General features: G+C 40.4%; 1 protein-coding gene across 2 annotated transcripts in view; it reads right to left on the reverse strand.

Annotated features, from left to right (window-relative positions):
- Window positions 1-20,071, reverse strand: part of USP46 (ubiquitin specific peptidase 46) — a 77,041-nt gene that overhangs the window by 24,261 nt on the left and 32,709 nt on the right. For both annotated transcript variants that reach the window (XM_040238219.1, XM_040238220.1), the window contains exon 5: window positions 6,508-6,584. In XM_040238219.1, the coding sequence (XP_040094153.1) occupies window positions 6,508-6,584 (77 nt within the window). The remainder of the gene's footprint in view (window positions 1-6,507; window positions 6,585-20,071) is intronic.

The raw sequence follows: 20,071 nt of genomic DNA on the forward strand, positions 1-20,071 counted from the left end.
AGATCAACACACAGAAATCCCTTGCATTCCGATACACTAACAGTGAGAAAACAAAGAGAAATTAAGGAAACAATTCCATTCACCACTGCAACAAAAAGAATAAAATACTTAGGAATATATCTACCTAAAGAAACAAAAGACATATATAGAAAACTATAAAACACTGGTGAAAGAAATCAAAGAGGACACAAATAGATGGAGAAATATACTGTGTTCATGGATCAGAAGACTCAATATAGTGAAAATGAGTATACTACCCAAAGCAATCTACAGATTCAATGCAATTCCTATCAAGCTACCAACAGTATTTTTCAAAGAACTAGAACAAATAATGTCACAATTTGTATGGAAATACAAAAAACCTTGAATAGCCTAAGCAATCTTGAGAAAGAAGAATGGAACTGGAGGAATCAACCTGCCTGATTCCAGGCTCTACTACAAAGCCACAGTCATCAAGACAGTATAGTACTGGCACAAAGACAGAAATATAGATTAATGGAACAAAATAGAAAGCCCAGAGATAAATCCACATACCTATGGACACCTTATCTTTGACAAAGGAGGCAAGAATATACAATGGAGAAAAGACAATCTCTTTAACAAGTGGTGCTGGGAAAACTGGTCAACTACTTGTAGAAGAATGAAACTAGAACACTTTCTAACACCATACACAAAAATTAACTCAAAATGGATTAAAGATCTAAACATAAGACCAGAAACTATTAAACTCCTAGAGGAAAACAGGCAAAACACTCTCCAACATAAACCACAGCAGGATCCTCTATGACCCACCTCCCAGAATATTGGAAATAAAAGCAAAAATAAACAAATGGGACCTAATTGAAATTAAAATCTTCTGCACAACAAGGAAACTATAAGCAAGGTGAAAAGATAGGCTTCACAATGGGAGAAAATAGCAAATGAAGCAATGGACAAAGAATTAATCTCAAAAATATTCAAGCAACTCCTGCAGCTCAATTCCAGAAAAATAAACGACCCAATCAAAAATGGGCCAAAGAACTAAACAGTCATTTCTCCAAAGACGACATACAGATGGCTAACAAACACATGAAACGATGCTCAACATCACTCATTATCAGAGAAATGCAAATCAAAACCACAATGAGGTACCATTTCACGCCACTCAGAATGGCTGCTATCCAAGTCTACAAGCAATAAATGCTGGAGAGGGTGTAGAGAAAAGGGAACCCTCTTACACTGTTGATGGGAATGTAAACTAGTACAGCCACTATGGAGAACAATGTGGAAATTCCTTAAAAAACTGGAAATAGAACTGCCATACGACCCAGCAATCCCACTGCTGGGCATACACACCGAGGAAGCCAGAATTGAAAGAGACATGTGTACCGCAATGTTCATCACAACTCTTTATAATAGCCAGGACATGGAAGCAACCTAGATGTCCATCAGCAGACGAATAGATAAGAAAGCTGTGGTACATATACACAATGGAATATTACTCAGCCATTAAAAAGAATACGTTTGAATCAGTTCTAATGAGGTGGATGAAACTGGAGCCTATTATACAGAGTGAAGTAAGCCAGAAAGAAAAACACCAATATAGTATACTAATGCATACACATGGAATTTAGAAAGATGGTAATGATAACCCTGTATGCGAGACAGCAAAAGAGACACAGATGTGTAGAACAGTCTCTTGGACTCTGTGGGAGAGGGCGAGGGTGGGATGACTTGGGAGAATGGCATTGAAACATGTAAATTATCATATGTGAAATGAATCGCCAGTCCAGGTTCGATCCATGATACAGGCTGCTCGGGGCTGGTACACTGGGACGACCCAGGGGGATGGGATGGGGAGGGAGGTGGGAGAGGGGTTCAGGATGGGGAATACACGTACACCCATGGCAGATCCATGTCAATGTATGGCAAAACCAGTACAATGCTGTAAAGTATAAAAAAAAAAAAAAAACCCTCCAGCTAAGGAGGTCTCTCGATAATTTCATGTTATGATGCACATTTAAAAAATAGTGGCAAAAGAAAAACAAAAACAAAAAACACACAAAAAAATAGTGCCACATAGAAAGGAGCTGGGGTACACTGGCACAGCTGCTTTGCCGGCAGCTCCAGGCTCTGCCTGGTAGTTGAGGGCATCTACACCCACCTGTAACCCATCTTCCATGGCATATAAGCTAGGAAGTTTTGTTCTAGAATCTACAGCAGTGGTTCACTCGGCTGCTCATCAGAATCACCAGGGGAGCTTTCAAAACAATCTCAGTCCCCCATCCCTCTGTCCCAAGCTAAGTTACTTGAGAATATCTCCAAGAACCAGAAGCACCACTGTTCTTAAAACTCCCTAGGTGGTTCCAATATGCTCTGTGGGCTGAGAGCCATTGTCCCCAGTGCTTTGCAAATACGAACGTGCATGGGAGTCACCTGGAAATCTTGTCCCAGTGCAGGCACTGACTTGTGCACTCATTCTTGAAGGAGACCAGAGATTCTGCCCTACTAATGACCAGGTAATGTCAACGGCACTAGCCCGCAGACCCCTATTCGAGTAGCAAAAATCTAGGTCAGCAGTTCTCAAACTCTGGCGTTATCAAAACCATCTGGAAAATTAAGGAATAGTAGATGCCCAGGCTCACAGAAGTTAAATATCACCTAGGCCTCCATTTTTACCCACATCCCCAGATGATTCTGATATGCACCAAAGTTTAAGAACTACTGACTCAAGTGTTAAAGAAGGTTAAAAAAAAGAAATCCACAAGAAAGATGTGTCAGATATTAGCAAATACCATACATGAGAAATAGCCAAAACTAAGACACAAGCCAGATAAACAGAGAAACTGACAGATAAGCACATGGCAATAGATTTGTGATAGAGTTCCATATAAACTTGGCACAGAGAAGTTTCCCAAATGAAAAGACATTTTTTAAAAAAGGAAGAGTAATTTTAAAATAGAGCTTTGGGAGAACTAAAAAAACGCTGACCTCTCTGGCCCTGGGAGAATGGGCATTTTTAATGAGAGGAGGACAGAGGAAGAGGAGAGTGGTGTCAGGGCACAGAGCCCTTTGAGGAGAAAGGTATGTTTCTGTGCAGGAGCCACAGGGAGGGACTAAGGCCCTGAAGTGAAAGACAAAAAATACCCAAAAGGACAGAGGGGTAAGATAAACATGTATTTTAAGTTTTTGCCTGAGGCCATCCCTGAACTTTTCAAAAGAAAAAGAAATTTCTCAGTATCCTCCTAAGATGCAGATGGCTCACTCTGCCTGCCTAAAACACAGTGCTGAGATGTGAAATATTAGAAGTATAGCTCAGCTACAGTATGGCTTTAATGGCTTCTCTAAACCTGTTTCCTGAATTAACCACTATTTGTATCATCATTTCTCTGGGATAAAAGTTCATTGAAAACACGTTGTAATTGATCACCTAAAGCCCTTCTGGAAGAAGGTGGCAGAAGTCTTAACATTTAAATCCTACAATTTTAGCTTGATTTTTAACTATTTTCAATATCAAAATAAATGATAAGGATATCACACCAGAAGAGATATGCAGGCATGATGTTAAAGAAGACAACTCATAATTCTAGTTTGAAAAATAAATCCTCAAGAATGCAAACCACATTAAGCCATGAAAGGGGCCAAAAAAGATCATAATCATTCCTTCTCTTTTGTCTCAAACAGAAAAAGTTAACGGATCGGCTGGCATCATTTATTTCCTGGAACTCTCTCCTGCACTTTGCTCCTCTGGGAGAGGCAGGAAAGCTGCCACCCCCGCCCCAGAACTCTCAGTGGTGAACAGCAACAACTGGCAGGCTTCTCTCTGTTGGGGAGGTGAGCTCTTAGGCATCGATGAAGGCAGGTCCAGGTAAGTCAGCCAACATCTATTTTTAGGACGATGTACTAAGGGGGAGGGGCAGGCCCTTCAGGAATATCAGCCTGGACAATCAGATGAGAATCTGATGTTGTTTAAAATGTATTGTGAGGCTATTCTGTACCTACCCATCCCGGCTTTAAGGCCTCCAAATGTCTCGAGCCTGCCTTCATCAGATATGCATTGCCAATGTATATATTTCCTCCAGAAAAAAAAAGTGGGGGGACTTAGTGCTGGTTTACATTTGTCTGTAACAAGGCTTCCCAATGGTTGAAATTCTTAGCTGGTCTCAAAGCTACAGCCACTGCCATCTGCCCTCCTGAACAGCCCAGGAATTTCTTAGAAGGGAGGGGAAGCAGCCAGTCTCCTAGCTCCCCTTCTCCAAGGGGAATGGGCAGGTAATACCCTTTCTTCTGCTCCCTCACCTATGACCAGCTCTGGCATAACTTTATAGCTTTTTCGCCTCCTTGTGATCACAAAACCCTGAAGAAATCAAAACTGGCTTCTTTTCACAGGAATATTAAGAGCCCATGCCAAAAACAGAACCAATCAGAAGAAACATATCCTGGCCTGCAAAATGCTTTGCAGAGACCATAAATGCTTCCTGGACACCTGGACCCAAGGCATCTGGAGACAAGCGATGAAATGCTAGACCAGCAGGAGGTGCTGAGGTAACTTGGTGGGGACAGGGGAAGGCTCAGCCTCCTGGGAATTAGAGAGTAACCAGCCCCCAGCTCACACAATACATGACACCCAGACGAACTGGGATGTTCTGCCAGGTTGGAGTTGGTGCCTCTACCATGAAAAATGACTTTCTAACAGTCGACGGCCACAGCAAGTCCCTTTAATCTAAAGAGTTCTGAGTAACCTGAACTCCTGATAGAACAATTCTGTCACACAATGCCCACTGATAAAGATCAACAGGGCTTGAAAGAGAAAGACAAATACCATATGGTATCACTTATGTGTGGAATCTAAAATGTGACAGAAATGAGCTCATCTATGAAACAGACTCACAGACACAGAGAATAACAGACTTGTGGTCACTGGGGGGTGTGGGCAGGGGGTGGAGGATTGGGAGTTTGGTGTTAGCAGATGCAAACCATTAAATACAGAATGGATGAACAAGTTCCTACTATACAGCACAGGGAACTATATTCAATATCCTGTGACAAACCAAAAAAGAATGCATATATAACTGAATTACCCTGAGGTACAGCAGAGATTAACACCACACTGTAAATCAACTATCCTTAAATAGAATAAACTTTTTAAAAATAAATGAATAAAAACCAACAATGCCCTGAGCTGATGAGGCATTCTAAGCAATGGGAAGGGCCCCCCAGACCACCTGGTCTGCACCCCCTCTACCAGCCACTCTCTAGACGTGTTTAATGTCCTGCAAAGCACCAATTCCTGTCTGTGGATTCCCACTAGACTGTAAGCGCCACGAGATACACACCTGACGCTAGCCCTTGACCTCCGGTGTACAGAAGAGCGGGGCTAATTGTGAATTAAAAGGAGAAAGCAGTGAGGACAGGACAGTGAATTGTGTCTCCACAGAGTATTAAAAAGCAGAGACATCACTTTGTCAACAAAGGTCCGTATAGTCAAAGCTATGGTTTTTCCAGTAGCCATATATGATAAGAGTTGGACCATAAAGAAGGCTGAGTGGCAAAGAATTTATGCTTTCAGCATCAATTGTGGTGTTGGGAAGATGCTTGGGAGTCCTTTGGACTGCAAGGAGATCAAACCAGTCAATCCTAAAGGAAATCAACCATGGATATTCACTGGAAGGACTGATGCTGAAGCTCTAATACTCTGGCCACCCGATGCAAACAGTTGACTCATTGGAAAAGACCCTGATGCTGGCAAAGATTGAGGGCAGGAGAAGGGGGCAACAGAGGATGAGATGATTATACAGCATCACTGACTCAAGGACATAATTTGAACAAATTATGAGAGATAGCTGAAGGATAGGGAAGCGAGGTGAGCTGCAGCCTATGGGTCACAAAGAATCAGATGCAATTTAGCAACTGAACAACAACAAATCAACTCTGAGCACATTTTCAACCACAAGTCAAAACAATATCTGCAGGAACCCTGGGCCTGTGTTACTCTTACATTCAGGGAACCTTACCTCTCCTCAACACTAATTAGGAGAAAGCCTTCTTCCATGAATGAGCTCTACACAATGCTGCAAGATAGAGGAAAAGGTAATGCCCTCATTGGTTCTCAGTTCAAAAGTACATAATTTTTAAAATCAAAGACTAGATTAGCTTAGAAAAAGAAAGGAATGGTAGGCATCAGTAGCATTTTTCAACTTAATTGTGTGACTGTGATTGGGTGTGTCTGTGTGTGCAGAAAGGCAGATGAGGGCCCAAAGCACACATCTGTATTAAAGATTAAAACCTTATTTTTAAAGTTAATGACTAATGACTTCCACTTGATCCCCTCACTCCTCAGCAGAACTCTTCTCTAGACAACATATACTTATTTCTAATCTCTCTTGGGAAAGAAGATATAGAAAATAATACGATTACGCTGGTTTAACAGAAAGGAAGATTATCTCCTGAAGAAATACAGGAAATTTTCCCCCATGACTTATTAGCCTCATCAAAAACTCAGACCACAGTCAGAATTCATGAGGTTACCTTAGACAGTGGGTAATAGATGTGTTCTGCTCCACATCAACAGAAAGGTCAAGAAAATCTTCATCTTTGCTGCTAACCTGAAGCAAAAAAAGGAAGAAGTATTAGGTATAAAGTACATAATAGACAAGCAGGTATAATTTTGAATACTTACAGAGAACCAAAACCTGTAACTGCAGTTAAAGGCAGGTGTGACTTTGTATATTCACTGGCAACAGGTTAACCTTGAAAACAATCCCAAACAAGAGAAAACTCGAAATTCTTAGGAAACTCTAAACCTTACCTGTATCCCAGCTTTGACTCAGGCTTTTCACAATCATAACTCAACCAGATTTCTCTTCCTGTCCTTTCATTTCCCCCACTGTTTCAAAGCAAGAAGTATCAGACAGGTATCCTTACAGCTCACCCTGGCAGAATGGTTAACAATGGAAATAGAAAAATGACAAGAGCCTTATAAACCTACTGCTCAGATGATTGCCCTCCATTAAGCTGTCTGCACTTCCTGCTAGTGCCCTGAAATCACTCCCTTCCTCTGGTGCCTTGTCACTCAAACTGTGTGTGGGGCTGGGGAGCTAAGTGCTATGGGCTGGAGGCTCACCCTACCTGCACACAGAGCTGTCCTCTGGCCCAGCAAGTACCATCCTGCAGAACGCCCACTGCTGTCTGGGGTACCACCCAGACCTGGAGTTCGGGCTTGGGCTGCTTTGCTCGCTAAGTCACTTCACTCATGTCCGACTCTTTGTGATCCCATGGACTATAACCTGCCAGGCTCCTCTGTCCGTGGGATTTTCCAGGCAAGAATACTGGAGTGGGTTGCCATGCCTTCCTCCAGAGGATCTTCCTGACCCAGGGACTGAACCCACATCTCTTATTTCTCCTGTGCTGGCTGAGTCGATCATCAGTCCCGACTGTTTCTCAGCCTGCACAACTAACACCATACCACTTCTGAGTCTGTACTTAATGAAGCTCACCAGCTAATCTAGCATTTCACCATCTTGGAGTAGGAGGGACAAACTAGCCCAGCAGCAACTTTAAGATGCCCAGTCACCTGGCAGCAAACAAAAATAATACACCTATAAATGTGACAACTATCCTAGGAACCAGTACTCCAACATTCAGAGACGTGGACACAATCCTTCATGCTTTTATTGCCACACCGAAGAATGGGTACTGGCAGTTGCCCAGCTCCATATCCTGTCTCTGCTACTTACAGTGGACGACTTTAGCTACTCTGTACCTCAGTTTCCTCATCTGTAAAGTGGGAGCAGTAAGAGTAGCTATTTCATAAGGTTGTTATGAGAATGAAATAAACTAATACATGTAAAGTGCTTTAAGAAGTCAGTACTCAACAAATCCAGGAGGGGCAAAATATTTTAAATGGTCTAAAATGGTCAAATAGTTGGGAATAGGTTACTATGTTGTGGGCATAATATTACATGAAATACGGGACTCCTCTCCTGCACTTCCGCCCCACCATGAGAAAGGTAACCCAGGCTGGCCCAGTGACTGCTCCCCTGAAGAAGATGAGAGCCCACAGAGGAGAGTGGTTCTCACTAAGGTGTCCTGGTCAAGCCCAGGCTAGAGCTCAACCCCCACCAGCCTGTGGATACATGTGTGAGACAGCTGAGATGCAGACCCACAGGTCTGGGCAAGGCCAACTGGATCAGGCAACTCCACACCAACCCAAGGCTGCAGAATTATAGTGAAAAAAAAAAAAAAATCAGAGTTGATTTAAGCCTCAGAGTTTTGGGGAAGTCTGTAACAAAGCAACAAATAACCCACAGAACTGCTTAACGTGACAGGCATCCGTCCTTTCATTGCACCTGGCAGACAGTGTGTTTTTTATAATTTGAAGATTTGTGGCAACTGTGTGTCAGGCAAGTCTATTGGTAACAGCATTTGCTCACTTCATGTCTCTGTGTCACATTTTGGTAATTTTTGCAACATTTAAAATTTTTTCATTATTATTATGTCTTATGGTGATCTATAATCAGTGATCTTTGATGTTACTATGGCTTACTGAAGGTTCAAATGATGATTATCATTTTTCAGATTTAAGTATTTTTTAATTAAGGTATATAGTGAAGTGAAGTCGCTCAGTCATGTCCGACTCTTTGCGATCCCATAGACTGTAGCCTACCAGGCTCCTCTGTCCATGGGATTTTCCAGGCAATAGTACTGAAGTGGGTTGCCATTTCCTTCTCCAAGGGATCTTCCCAACCCAGGGCTCGAACCCGGGTCTCCTGCATTGTAGACAGACGTTTTACCGTCTGAGCCACCAGGGAAGTCCAATTAAGGTATATACATTTTTTAAATGCAATGCTATTGTACACTTAAAAGACTATAATATAGTGTAAAAATAACTTTCACATGCACTGGGAAACCAAAAAATTTGTGTGACTTGCCTCTTTGTAATACTCACTTTACTGCAGTGGTATGAAACCAAACTCACAATACCTCCAAGGTATGTCTGTATATACTTTTTATTTTTACTTATTTATTGTCAGTTTCCCCCTTACTAAAATGAAAGTTTGAAAGACTGGCTTCAGTAATGACTAAGATCCTGTCTTCCAGCACTCCTCCAGAAAACTATAAACTCAGATAAAGCAACAGAGAAGAAACAAGACAGGGAGATGGGTGGTCCACATTTGGGAGGAGGAAGGGTTGCAAAGCATGAATTCATAGTTTCACAGCCTTTAGCTGGGGATTCATGGGGCGAAAATGCAATCTTTCTGGTTTAGGAGTCAGAAAAACCAACCTGGGAAACCATGTCCACTAAGAAGGGAAAAATCTGAGAAGGTATTCCCAACTCTGTCTGCCCACATCTCTGGCTGACCCCTGAGCCACGCTCACACAGAGTACAGTCACAGCAACACGGCTGGAGACAAGAGGCCTGACCCAAGAGTCAAACTGCTGCCTAAGAAACAGAGTCTGCAGTTTGAGTCCAACCAACACACCTACCTGCTAAAACTAAAGAAACTCATTGAAGAAAAACAGCAGAACCCAGAGACTCTCAAACTTAACATTCTCAGTGTCCTAGATATGATCCAAACTTACAATACGTGAAGAATCAGGAAAATGGAAGATATTCTTAAATAAAAGGAAATAACTGAAACCAATCCTGGGATGCCCCAGATGTTGGAAGTAACAAACAATGATTCTAAAGAAGCTATTGTAACTATCTTCAATAAAGTGAAATATAATATATTCACAGTGAACCAATACATAAGACAGCAGAGAAATAGAAACAAACAAAAAAGAATCAAATGGAAATTCCAGAACTAAAAATTAATACACTGTTGGACTTAACAGAGATCTGGAGAGAGATCAGTGGATTTGAAGACAGAACAATAGAAATTATCCAATGAGAATAAAGGAAGAAAAAAGATTGAAATAAAAATTAATAGATACTCAATAAACCTGTTAGAAAATATCATAAACTAACAGGAGTCCCAGAAGGGGAGGAGAGAGAATAGGGCAGAAAAACTATTTGAAAAATAATGGCTGAATATACCCTAAATTCAGTGAAAGATATAGATTGAACATACTCAACAAGAATCAAGCAGGATAAATACAAAGAAGGCCAGCCAAGGTCAAACTGTTGAAAGCCAAAGGTGAAAAAGCAAATCTTAAAAACATGTAGAGAGAAATGACACATTACAGGGAGTTCGCTGGTGATCTAATGATTGGAATTCTGGGCTTTCGTGCCTGTCACCCGGGTTCAAATTCTGGTTGGGGAATGGAGATCCCACAATAAACAAATTTTTTTTTTTCCAAAAAATGACACATTACCAGAGAATGATTTCACTGGAAGCTGGTCTCTCATCAAAAATTCAAGGGCCAGAAGACACTGAACTTCTTTAGTGTGCTAAAGGAAAAACTATCAGAACAGAATTCTGGTATCTGATAAATATATCCTTCAAGAATAAAGACCAAAAAATGAACAGAATTCATTATTAGCAGAACTGCACCACAAGAAAGGTTAAAGAAAATTCTTTAAACCAAAAGGAAAAGTTGAAAGTGAAGTGAATCCACTCAGTCGTGTCTGACTCTTTGCGACCCCATGGACTGTAGCCTATCAGGCTCCTCCGTCTATGGGATTTTCCAGGCAAGAGTTCTGGAGTGGATTGCCATTAAGTTACCAGATGGAAATCCAGATCCTCAAGAAAAAATGAAAAGCATCGAAAATGGGAATTGTGATTTTGTCTTGTGGGGCTTATAATGTGTGTAAATGTGATACATATAATTACAGCACAAAAGACAAGGAAGGTTGGGGTGGAAGGAATAGGCACCTACACAGTTATGAGTTAACTATGTTTTATGCGAAATGTAACATTTGTATTAGGTTGGTGCAAAAACTAATTGTGGTTTTGCAATGTTGAAATTTGCCATCTGATATTAGAATATGTTTTAAATAAATGTGGTTATGTTATACATCATTTAAACACACATTTCTCACTTTGTTTTTTGCTAATTTGTTTTGCTAATTACTTGCTGTTCATTTTATATTTATTTTAGACTATGGAAATGACATTAGACAAAAAGCAAATTCAAGCGATTTTCTTATTTGAGCTCAAAATGGGTCATAAAGCAGCAGAGACTAACTTCCAACATCAACATGTTTGCTCCAGAACAGCTAACGGACGTACAGTGCAGTGGTGGTTCAAGAAGTTTTGCAAAGGAGACGAGAGCCTTGAAGATAAGCAGTGCAGCGACCAGGCATTGGAAGTTGATAAGGACAAACTGAGAGACATCATCGAAGCTGATCCTCTTATAATTACAGAAGTTGCCACAGAACTCAACGTTGATCAATTCTATGGTTGTTCGGCATTTGAAGCAAATTGGAAAGGTGAATAAGCTTGATTAAGTGAATGTTTCATGTGTTAGTCACTCAGACATACCTGACTCTTTGCAACCCCATGGACTGTAGCCTGCCAGGCTCCTCTGTCCATGGGATTCTCCAGGCAAGAACAGTGGAGTGGGTTGCCATTCCCTCCTCCAGGGGATCTTCCTGACCCATGAACTGAACCTAGGTCTCCTGCACTGCAGCTGATTCTTTACCATTTCAGCCACCAGGGAAGCCCTGAATGCCTCATGAGATGACTGCAAATCAAAAAAAAAATTGTCGTTTTCAAGTGTCATCTTTTCTTATTCTACGCAACTACAACGAACCATTTCTTGATTGGATTGTGACACTGGATGAAAAGTGGACTTTACACAATACCTGGCGATGGCCAGCTCAGAGACTGGACTGAGAAGGAGCTCCAAAGCACACTTCCCAACGCCAAACTTGCACCAAAAAAGGTCATGGTCGCTGGTAGTCTGCTGACTGTCTGATCCACCACAGCTTTCTGAGTCCCAGTGAAACCATTATATCTGAGAAGCGTGCTCAGCAAATTGACGAGATGCACTGCCGCCTGCAGCACCTTGCACCCAGCACTGGCCAACAGGAAGGGCCCAGTCCTTCTCCACGACAACGCCTGACTGCGCATCGCACAACCAACACGCCGAAAGCTGAACCAACTGGGCTGCACAGGTCTGCCTCACCTGCCACATTCATCTGACTTCTTGCCAATCAACTACCACTTCTTCAAGCATCTCCACAACGTTTGCAGGGAAAACAGTTCCACAACCAGCAGGAGGCAGAAAATGTTTCCAAGAGTTCATCAAATCCCAAAGCAGGGATTTTTATGCTAAAGGAATAAACGAACTTATTTCTCATTGGCAAAAATGTGTTGATTGTAATGACTCCTATTTTGATTAATAAAGATATGCTTGAGCCTAGTTATAATTATTTAAAATTCATGGTCCAAAACTACAATTACATTTGCATCAACCCAATAACTTTAAGTGGACTGTGAAAAATATACTATACTCTCCAAAGATACACTGAGAGAAAAATTAAAATGGAATTATTAAATATAATACATACATATACATGCACAAATAATCCAAAAAGGGGAAAGAAAAAAAAATCAGAGAAAGAGGAATAGAGCTCAGGAGGAAAAATAGAAAACACTAAAATGGAGCATCAAACCCAACCATGTTAATAATTAAACACTCTTTTCAAGTGAAAGTTTTAAGTTGGACTTTTTTTTAAAAGCAAGACCAGTTATATACTGTCCACAAGTATACTTTAAATATAAAGAAATAGATAAGCTAAAAATAAATGGGTGGAAAAGATATACTATGTAAAGAGTTAACATGCATATATAGTGGGCTATTTAATATGAGAAAACAAATTTTAGACAAAATTATAAGTAAAAATGCTATTTCCTAATAAGGGTCAATTTACTAGAAAAAGATAATAAAAAAAACAGAAGTCCTTCACAGAAGTGTGAAAGTGAAAGTCACTCAGTCGTGTCCAAGTCTTTGCAACCCCAAGAACTATATACACTCCTTGGAATTCTCCAGGCCAGAATACTGGAGTGGGTAGCCGTTCCCTTCTCCAGGGAATCTCCCCAACTCAGGGATCGAACCCAGGTCTCCCACATTGCAGATTCCTTACCAGCTGAGCCACCAGGGAAGCCTAAGAATACTGGAGTGAGTAGCTTATCCCTTCTCCAGGGGATCTTCCCGACCCAGGAATCAAACCGGGGTCTCCTGCATTGCAGGCAGGTTCTTTACCAGCTGAGCTACTAGGGAAGCCCTAGTTACTTGTAGCAAAGTCTCAGAAATACATGAAGTTGGAACATTTCACCATGGAAAAAAAAGAATGAACCACATACTATAACACAGATACAAAAGAAATCAGATACACAAGACCACATTTGTATGATTCTAATTATATGAAATGTTCAAAAAAGGTAAATATCTAAAGACAGAAGTTGATATAATCCCACAAGAGGATATCACATTCCCATTCTTGATGCTGCTCAATACAAAGAAAGGATCTTATTGGTGTGGTGGAAATGTTTTAAAACTGGATTATGGTTATAGTCGCATAATCCAGCAAATCACCAAAAAAAAAAAAATATATATATATATATATATTGCACTGAATGGATAAATTTTATGGTACATAAACTACACCTCAACAAAGTTGTTTTTAAAAAGTAAAAAAAATTCATGAAGCAAAAACTGACAGGATTAGAGGGAGAAATAAGACAATCCCACATTATGGTTAGATATTTTAACATTTCTTTCTCAACAAATGACATAAAACCCGGGGGTGGGGGGGCAGGCAGAGGAGTTAAGAAAAACACAGACAATCTGAATAACTCTACCAATCATCATGGCCTACTGATAATTATAGAATACTATACCCAACCACTGCAAAATACAAATCGTTTTTGACTCAACGATTCTTAATAAGGGAAACTTTGCCTTTCGGGGGATATTTGGCCATGTCTACAGACATCTTTGTTGTCACATCTTTGGGGATGCTACTGGCATCCAGTAGGTAGAAGCCAGGGATGCAGCTAACCATGCTCAGAGCAGTACCCCACAACAAAGAAACATCGGATCCGAACGGTTAATAGTTCTAAGGTTGAGACACCCTGTTTTCAAGTACATTTACCAAGACAGACACTGTGTTAGGATCCAAAACATGTTACAATAAATTTTAAAAGGCTGAAATCATACAGAATATATTCCTTAACCAAAACAGAATGAAATTGGAAAACATTAAGAAACCTGGGAAAACACCAAGTATTTGAAAATCAAACAACATACTTCTAAGCAATACATGAGTAAAAGGAAAAAAAGACACAAGAGAAATTAGAAAATATTTTGAGCTAGTGACAAAGAAAACATATCAGGATTTGAGAGACGGAACCAGCATTGGTTGCATGCTAAAAGGAAAAAGTATAGCTTTAAACGTGTACGTTAGTAAATAAAAAAGCAGGGACTGTCTTTTCTGTTTGCTTTAACTGCTATATCTCTAGTACATAAAACAATTTCCATTATTTACTAGGTTAATATTAATATTCACTAAATAAATGAATACAAAACTGAACAAAAGACTGAACAAATGAAAAGATATCTAAATGCCAACAGTGGCATCTGGGTGGCAGAATTATGGATGATTTACTGTTTATACATGCTTGTTCCTGATTTTTAAAAACATAATTCCTGGGTATTATATTTTTTTAATCAGTAAAACTTTTTAAAAACTCAAATGGCCCTTCTTTGAGAGATAATAAAAGGATTCTAGCCAACTGAAATTCACACATAATTTATATAGTTCTACTAAAGTTCTTGTACTTAAAGGGGGATAAAAAGAAGAAACACTGTCTCCCTTTAGATGCAAATCTTTTCCTCTACTTAATTATTCTAGGGAGAGGGAAGAAAGGTACGCATCTAATTAAAGGACTGGAGAAAGTTATTGTAACTTTCTCAATTCCCAGTGCAAACTGCTTCCAGAATTAAGAGTGAGCAAGCACTGCTCAGGTGGGTCAGCCACGCCAGGGACATCAAAACATGGTACTAACTCTTCCATGGGGACTTTTCTCTCTCCCTCTCCGTCTCAGACTGACACAGTCAAAAGCAGTGAGTGATCAAGCAATTCCCCCCCCCCTTTTCTCTCTTCCCAGGAAACTGCCAGAAAATAAAACCATTTTCTTCCCACACAGAAGAATCTCATTCTGGTCTAAGTGAAAACACAGCTTGTCTCCAAGGAAACATATATATCGCTAAGACTCCAATACTCTCAGCAGGTACAGGCTACATCTTATTCTCCTTTCTTCCCTCCTGCTTCTGGGCCTGGACTTCCTCAGAAACTAATTTTAAAAGCGTGAAAGAGAGCCTACTTGCTCTTCTTTTTAATTACAAATTAATAGAACAAATTAATATACAGGGCATACATAAAAAAATCAGGAGCTTTGCTAAGTTCCTAAGTAATTAAAATCCTATTCAAATGTGCTTCTAAATTCCCAGCAGCCTTTGCTAGGCTTAGCAGTAAAGGTGACCAGGTGGCAGCTCCATGCTGTTCAGCCAGGAACTGAAAACTGGCTTGGGGGCGATGCCAAGAAGGTGGGCTCAGGCAAAGTGGCAATGACAGCCCCTGAATCCCAGGAACTCAGCACCATTACTCATCATGCTGAGTGCCCACCCCCCACTGCTCCTCTGTACAGGGCTCAGAAGCTCTGCTCAATCAATTTTAACCTTGGCAAACAAAGCAAGAAGGAGCCTACAACTGGTACTTAATAAAGCAGCTCTTCAGACAAACTTTTGGCTCTAGCAACAGATATAAGTGCGTTAAAGCCACTGAGAAGCTATGAAAACCACAAATTTGCAAAGCAAAAACTCGGATTAAACAGAAAGGGGGGGGGGGAATTAACAACAACAACAAAATTAAGCTCCAACTGGTGCAGCAAATCTTGTGATCCAAGCAGAGGACAACCAAGGGAGCGCTGAGGCTAGACTGGAAAAGCCCATGCCTCAATTCTAAAGTAGCTTGCTCAAGCTCATCTGGAAAACTCAGCACAGGATGAGCCCCTTAAAATTGTCTCCCCAATGCTACTGCAGAATGAAAACCAGCTGTCCTCCATAAACCTTTCCCTTGACATTTGCACTGCAATCCCAGGCAACATTTACAAAGGGTGAGACCCAGAAAAAGACAAAAAACATTGTTGTCTGAAAGCATGAAGACTGGCACAAAAGGTTTTTGCACAATTGGAGGAACTACCAGCTGAGGCTGCCCAAACAGCGAGGCTCCCCCAGGGGTCAATTTGCTGCTCCAGATCCAGTGTAGTTTAATCCCACTGTGAGCACTCACTAATGGCCTTCGCAATTCTGCCAGAAGCACTCTGAAAAGGCTGCTTGCCCTGGGCAGAGGGCAGTACTCAAATGGGGCCCTGTATTTCTCATCCTGTGAAGGAAAACTTTAACTTAAGGTCTTCTTTTACACTAAATTCTCAACATTCTACAATAATAACAATGAAAAAGCCTGCAGACTATGTATTTTCTTAGAAAGTATACGGCTTTCTAACAATCAGAGCTTTCTAAAAATGGAAGGCGTCGCCTGGGGAGATTGGGTTCCCTATCACTGGACAGAATCCAGCGGATGCTGGTGACCAACTGGCTAGGACGTCACTGGAGCGACTTGGGCACAGGGAGAGAAAGGATTAGGTGACTCCTAGGATCCCAACCAGTTAAAATCTCTAAGAAAATGGAGGTGATTATCCAAGTAACTCCAGAGGGGGTAAAAAAAAAAAAAACCTCTTGCCACAAATCTAATCATTGCTATATAACACAGGGAGCCCAGTCTCTCCCTCTATGATGTATAGGGGTGGGATGGGAGAGGGAAGGGAGGCTCAAGGAGGAGGGGAGATATGTATAATTATGACTGATTCACACTGTTGTAGGGCAAAAACCAACACTGTAAAGCAATTATCTTCCATTTAAAAAATAAATTAAAAAAATAAAATTGTGGTGGGGGGAAAAAGATCCAGGTTTTTCAAAGTGCACCATCCTCCACAAAGACACAGTCTCATTGTTTTCTGCAAATGAAGTATAAATGGTTGGAATGGCTGGAATCCCACTGAAACAAACACTATGGTATGATCCAAAAGTTTTGGAGGAATCTTTGGGCACAGGCTTCTGATCCACAGTAAGTGAAAGGTAAAGTAGGTGAAGTCGCTCAGTCGTGTCCGACTCTTTGTGACCCCATGGACTGTAGCCTACCAGGCTCCTTCCTCCATGGGATTCTCCAGGCAAGAATACTGGAGTGGGTTGCCATTTCCTTCTCCAGGGGATCTTCCCAACCCAGGGATCGAACCGGGGTCTCCCGCATTGCGGGCAGACGCTTTAACCTCTGAGCCCCTCCACAATCTAACAGGCTCAGTAACAGCTTCTGCAATATAGCTGTCCGGGGGTGCAACCTTTGTATTTGTTGGGATCAACTGACCTGTTCTTAGACAAAAAAAAAAAGAAATTACAAATGTGACTGAGCCTATCTGAAAATCCATGCAGAGAATCACAAGATAGATTCAGTAACTGTGTTTATTTCAAAGATAACCAAAAGGATTAGACAATCTGGGGAGGGTTACCTGGCTAAATGAAGAGATGTCATGACCCACTGTTCTGATTCTTGTATCATAAGCTCACAGAATACTCTGTCCTCCTTCATAGAATTTTGCAATCATAATTACAAAACTCATTATTTGTTTTGTCATGTCTATCATTCATGCTCAAACTTCCAGAAAGGCAAAGGTCTCACTGCATCCTCAGTGTCTATATCTTTACTTAGTACATGTGAAAAAGAAAAAAAGGTGTTTATTGAATAAAAAATACTTGTCTATACAGCCACTATATTACCAAAATGAAGATATCTGAGAATAGTGGGTATAGACAAGAAGGTAGAGAAATGAGAATACTTATACACCAGGTGGGAATTTGATATTTTCAAATGAGTTTAATGATAAGCACACCTAATGACCTAACAAATTTACTTCTGTGCATATATCCTAAAGAAACTAAATTTATGTATACTAGATTATATGTTAGAATGTTCGTTGTTCACAGTTGCCCCAAATTGAAAACAACTAAATATCCGTCAGCAATGAAATGGATTCATGAATTGTGATATTTTCAGGCAATAATTAAATAGAGAGCAAATATTAAGAAGTAAATCTCAAATAAATAGCTTGTATCATAAAAATAATAGAGTTATATAAATACTGACATAGGACAATGAGAATGAATGAACTAAAGCATCATGTAACAACACAAATCTCACAAGGGTTAGTGAGGAAAAAAAAAAAACAGGATGCAAAAGAACACGAATTGTATGATTTCATTCATATAGAGATCAAAAACAAGGCAAACTGAACCATATGTTTTAAGGAGGCAAAGATAAGTTCTGAGTTCTACCAAACATTCAAAATGTATACAAACTCTCCCAAAGAAAATGGACTATGAATGGATCATGTTTGGATCTTGATTTGAATTAACTAGCTGTTTAAAAAAAAAAAAACAGACATATTCAGAGAAACTTGAACACTGAGTGAATAATGATCTAAAGCAATCACTTTTAGGTGTGATAATGGTATTGTACTAGTGTTTTCAAAAAAAAATTTTTTTTTCCTTACCTTTCATTATCTTTCAGAGATTTATAGCAAAGTAATGAAGAAATGAGAAATGATGTTCCCTGGGACTTCCTTAAAAACAGACCAGTTCAGTGAAGAGGGATATGACAGGAAAGATGATCAAGATGGGTCAGTGTGCTAACAATCATTGACCCCAAGCAATACACATATGGATTTATTACACATTCTACTTCTATATTCCACTGAATTTTAATGGAATATAAAATATAAAGGAACAGAAGGAGAAAGGGAGGGAGGAGAAATCTCTAGATAGATAAGTATGTGTAGAAAATGTTTTGGCAGGATATATTTCAAAATGTTAAAATGTTTAAGTGGTTATCTGTGGGCTAACATGATCACAATTTTTAGAAAATGTTACAAATTTATCATTTCTAGTGGAGATTACTGGTAACTCTTAGTCTCTTTTTGCTTAGCTATGTTTTCTAATTATTTCTAAAATGAACATATCAGAATGCTTCAAAACTTGTTTAAAAGGATAGAAGACTGCCAAAAAACAAAAAGCCTCCCACTTAACTTCACATTTCTTAACCATTTCTGGGTCCTAGTCCCCTTGCAGAATCTGATGAAAATCATTCTCTCCCCTAGAAATGCACAATCCTTCAGAATTTTTCAGAGTGTTAAACTTTGAGACCCCAAATGAGCCCATATGCTCCATACTGTTAGTAGTTATAATAATAAATAATAAAAGCTGACTTTTACTGCATACTTGGTACGTGCCAAGCATAGTTTTTAAGTGCTTTCCAAGAGTTAACTCGTTTAATCCTCCCAGCAATCCTGGGGCTTCCCTGGTAGTTCAGTTGGTAAACAATCTGCCTGCAGTACAGGAGACCCAGGTTCGATTCCAGGGTTGGGACGATCCCCTGGAAAAGGAAATAGCAGCCCACTCTAGTATTCTTACCTGGAAAATCTTATGGACAGAGGAGCCTGGTGGGCTACAGTTCATGGGGTCACAAGAGTTGGACACGACTTAGTGACTAAACCAACAACCAGCAATCCTAGGAGATAAGCATTCTCATCACCTCCACTTTACAGACGAGGAGAGTGAGGTCAGAGAGGTTGGATTATTTGCATAAGGTCCAAACTTGGCAGCCTACATACAAACTTGGCAGCCTGGAGCTAGAGTTGGGCTTTTATATACCACATCATGAGGCCACTCATAGAGTTAAATCAAATATATGAAGCCAACGTGACCTCCTGAATCGCCCTTTGGAAAACATCTTCAAATTCAACACTAAGTGCCTACCATGTGCCAGACTCCCCCAGGCCCTGCAACAGCACTGTCAGAGATTCATCCCAGACACCCAGCTAACTGCTGGAGAATCAGAAGCTAGGTCTGTCTTCTGAGTTCAAGCTCACCCTAGCACAGCTGATTCCCTTTATGGCGGGGAAATGGTCTGTTCTAAGTCACAAACAACTTCCTCATGGCCCAAATCTTTTCAAGATAACTGGCAGAGGTCCAATCCAATAGTTCAATCTTTAGACCCTCAAACTACCCCATGCAGCATAGCGATCTAAGT

The sequence above is a fragment of the Oryx dammah genome, unplaced genomic scaffold (assembly GCF_014754425.2).
Source record: "Oryx dammah isolate SB20612 unplaced genomic scaffold, SCBI_Odam_1.1 HiC_scaffold_3, whole genome shotgun sequence".
NCBI lineage: Eukaryota > Metazoa > Chordata > Mammalia > Artiodactyla > Bovidae > Oryx > Oryx dammah.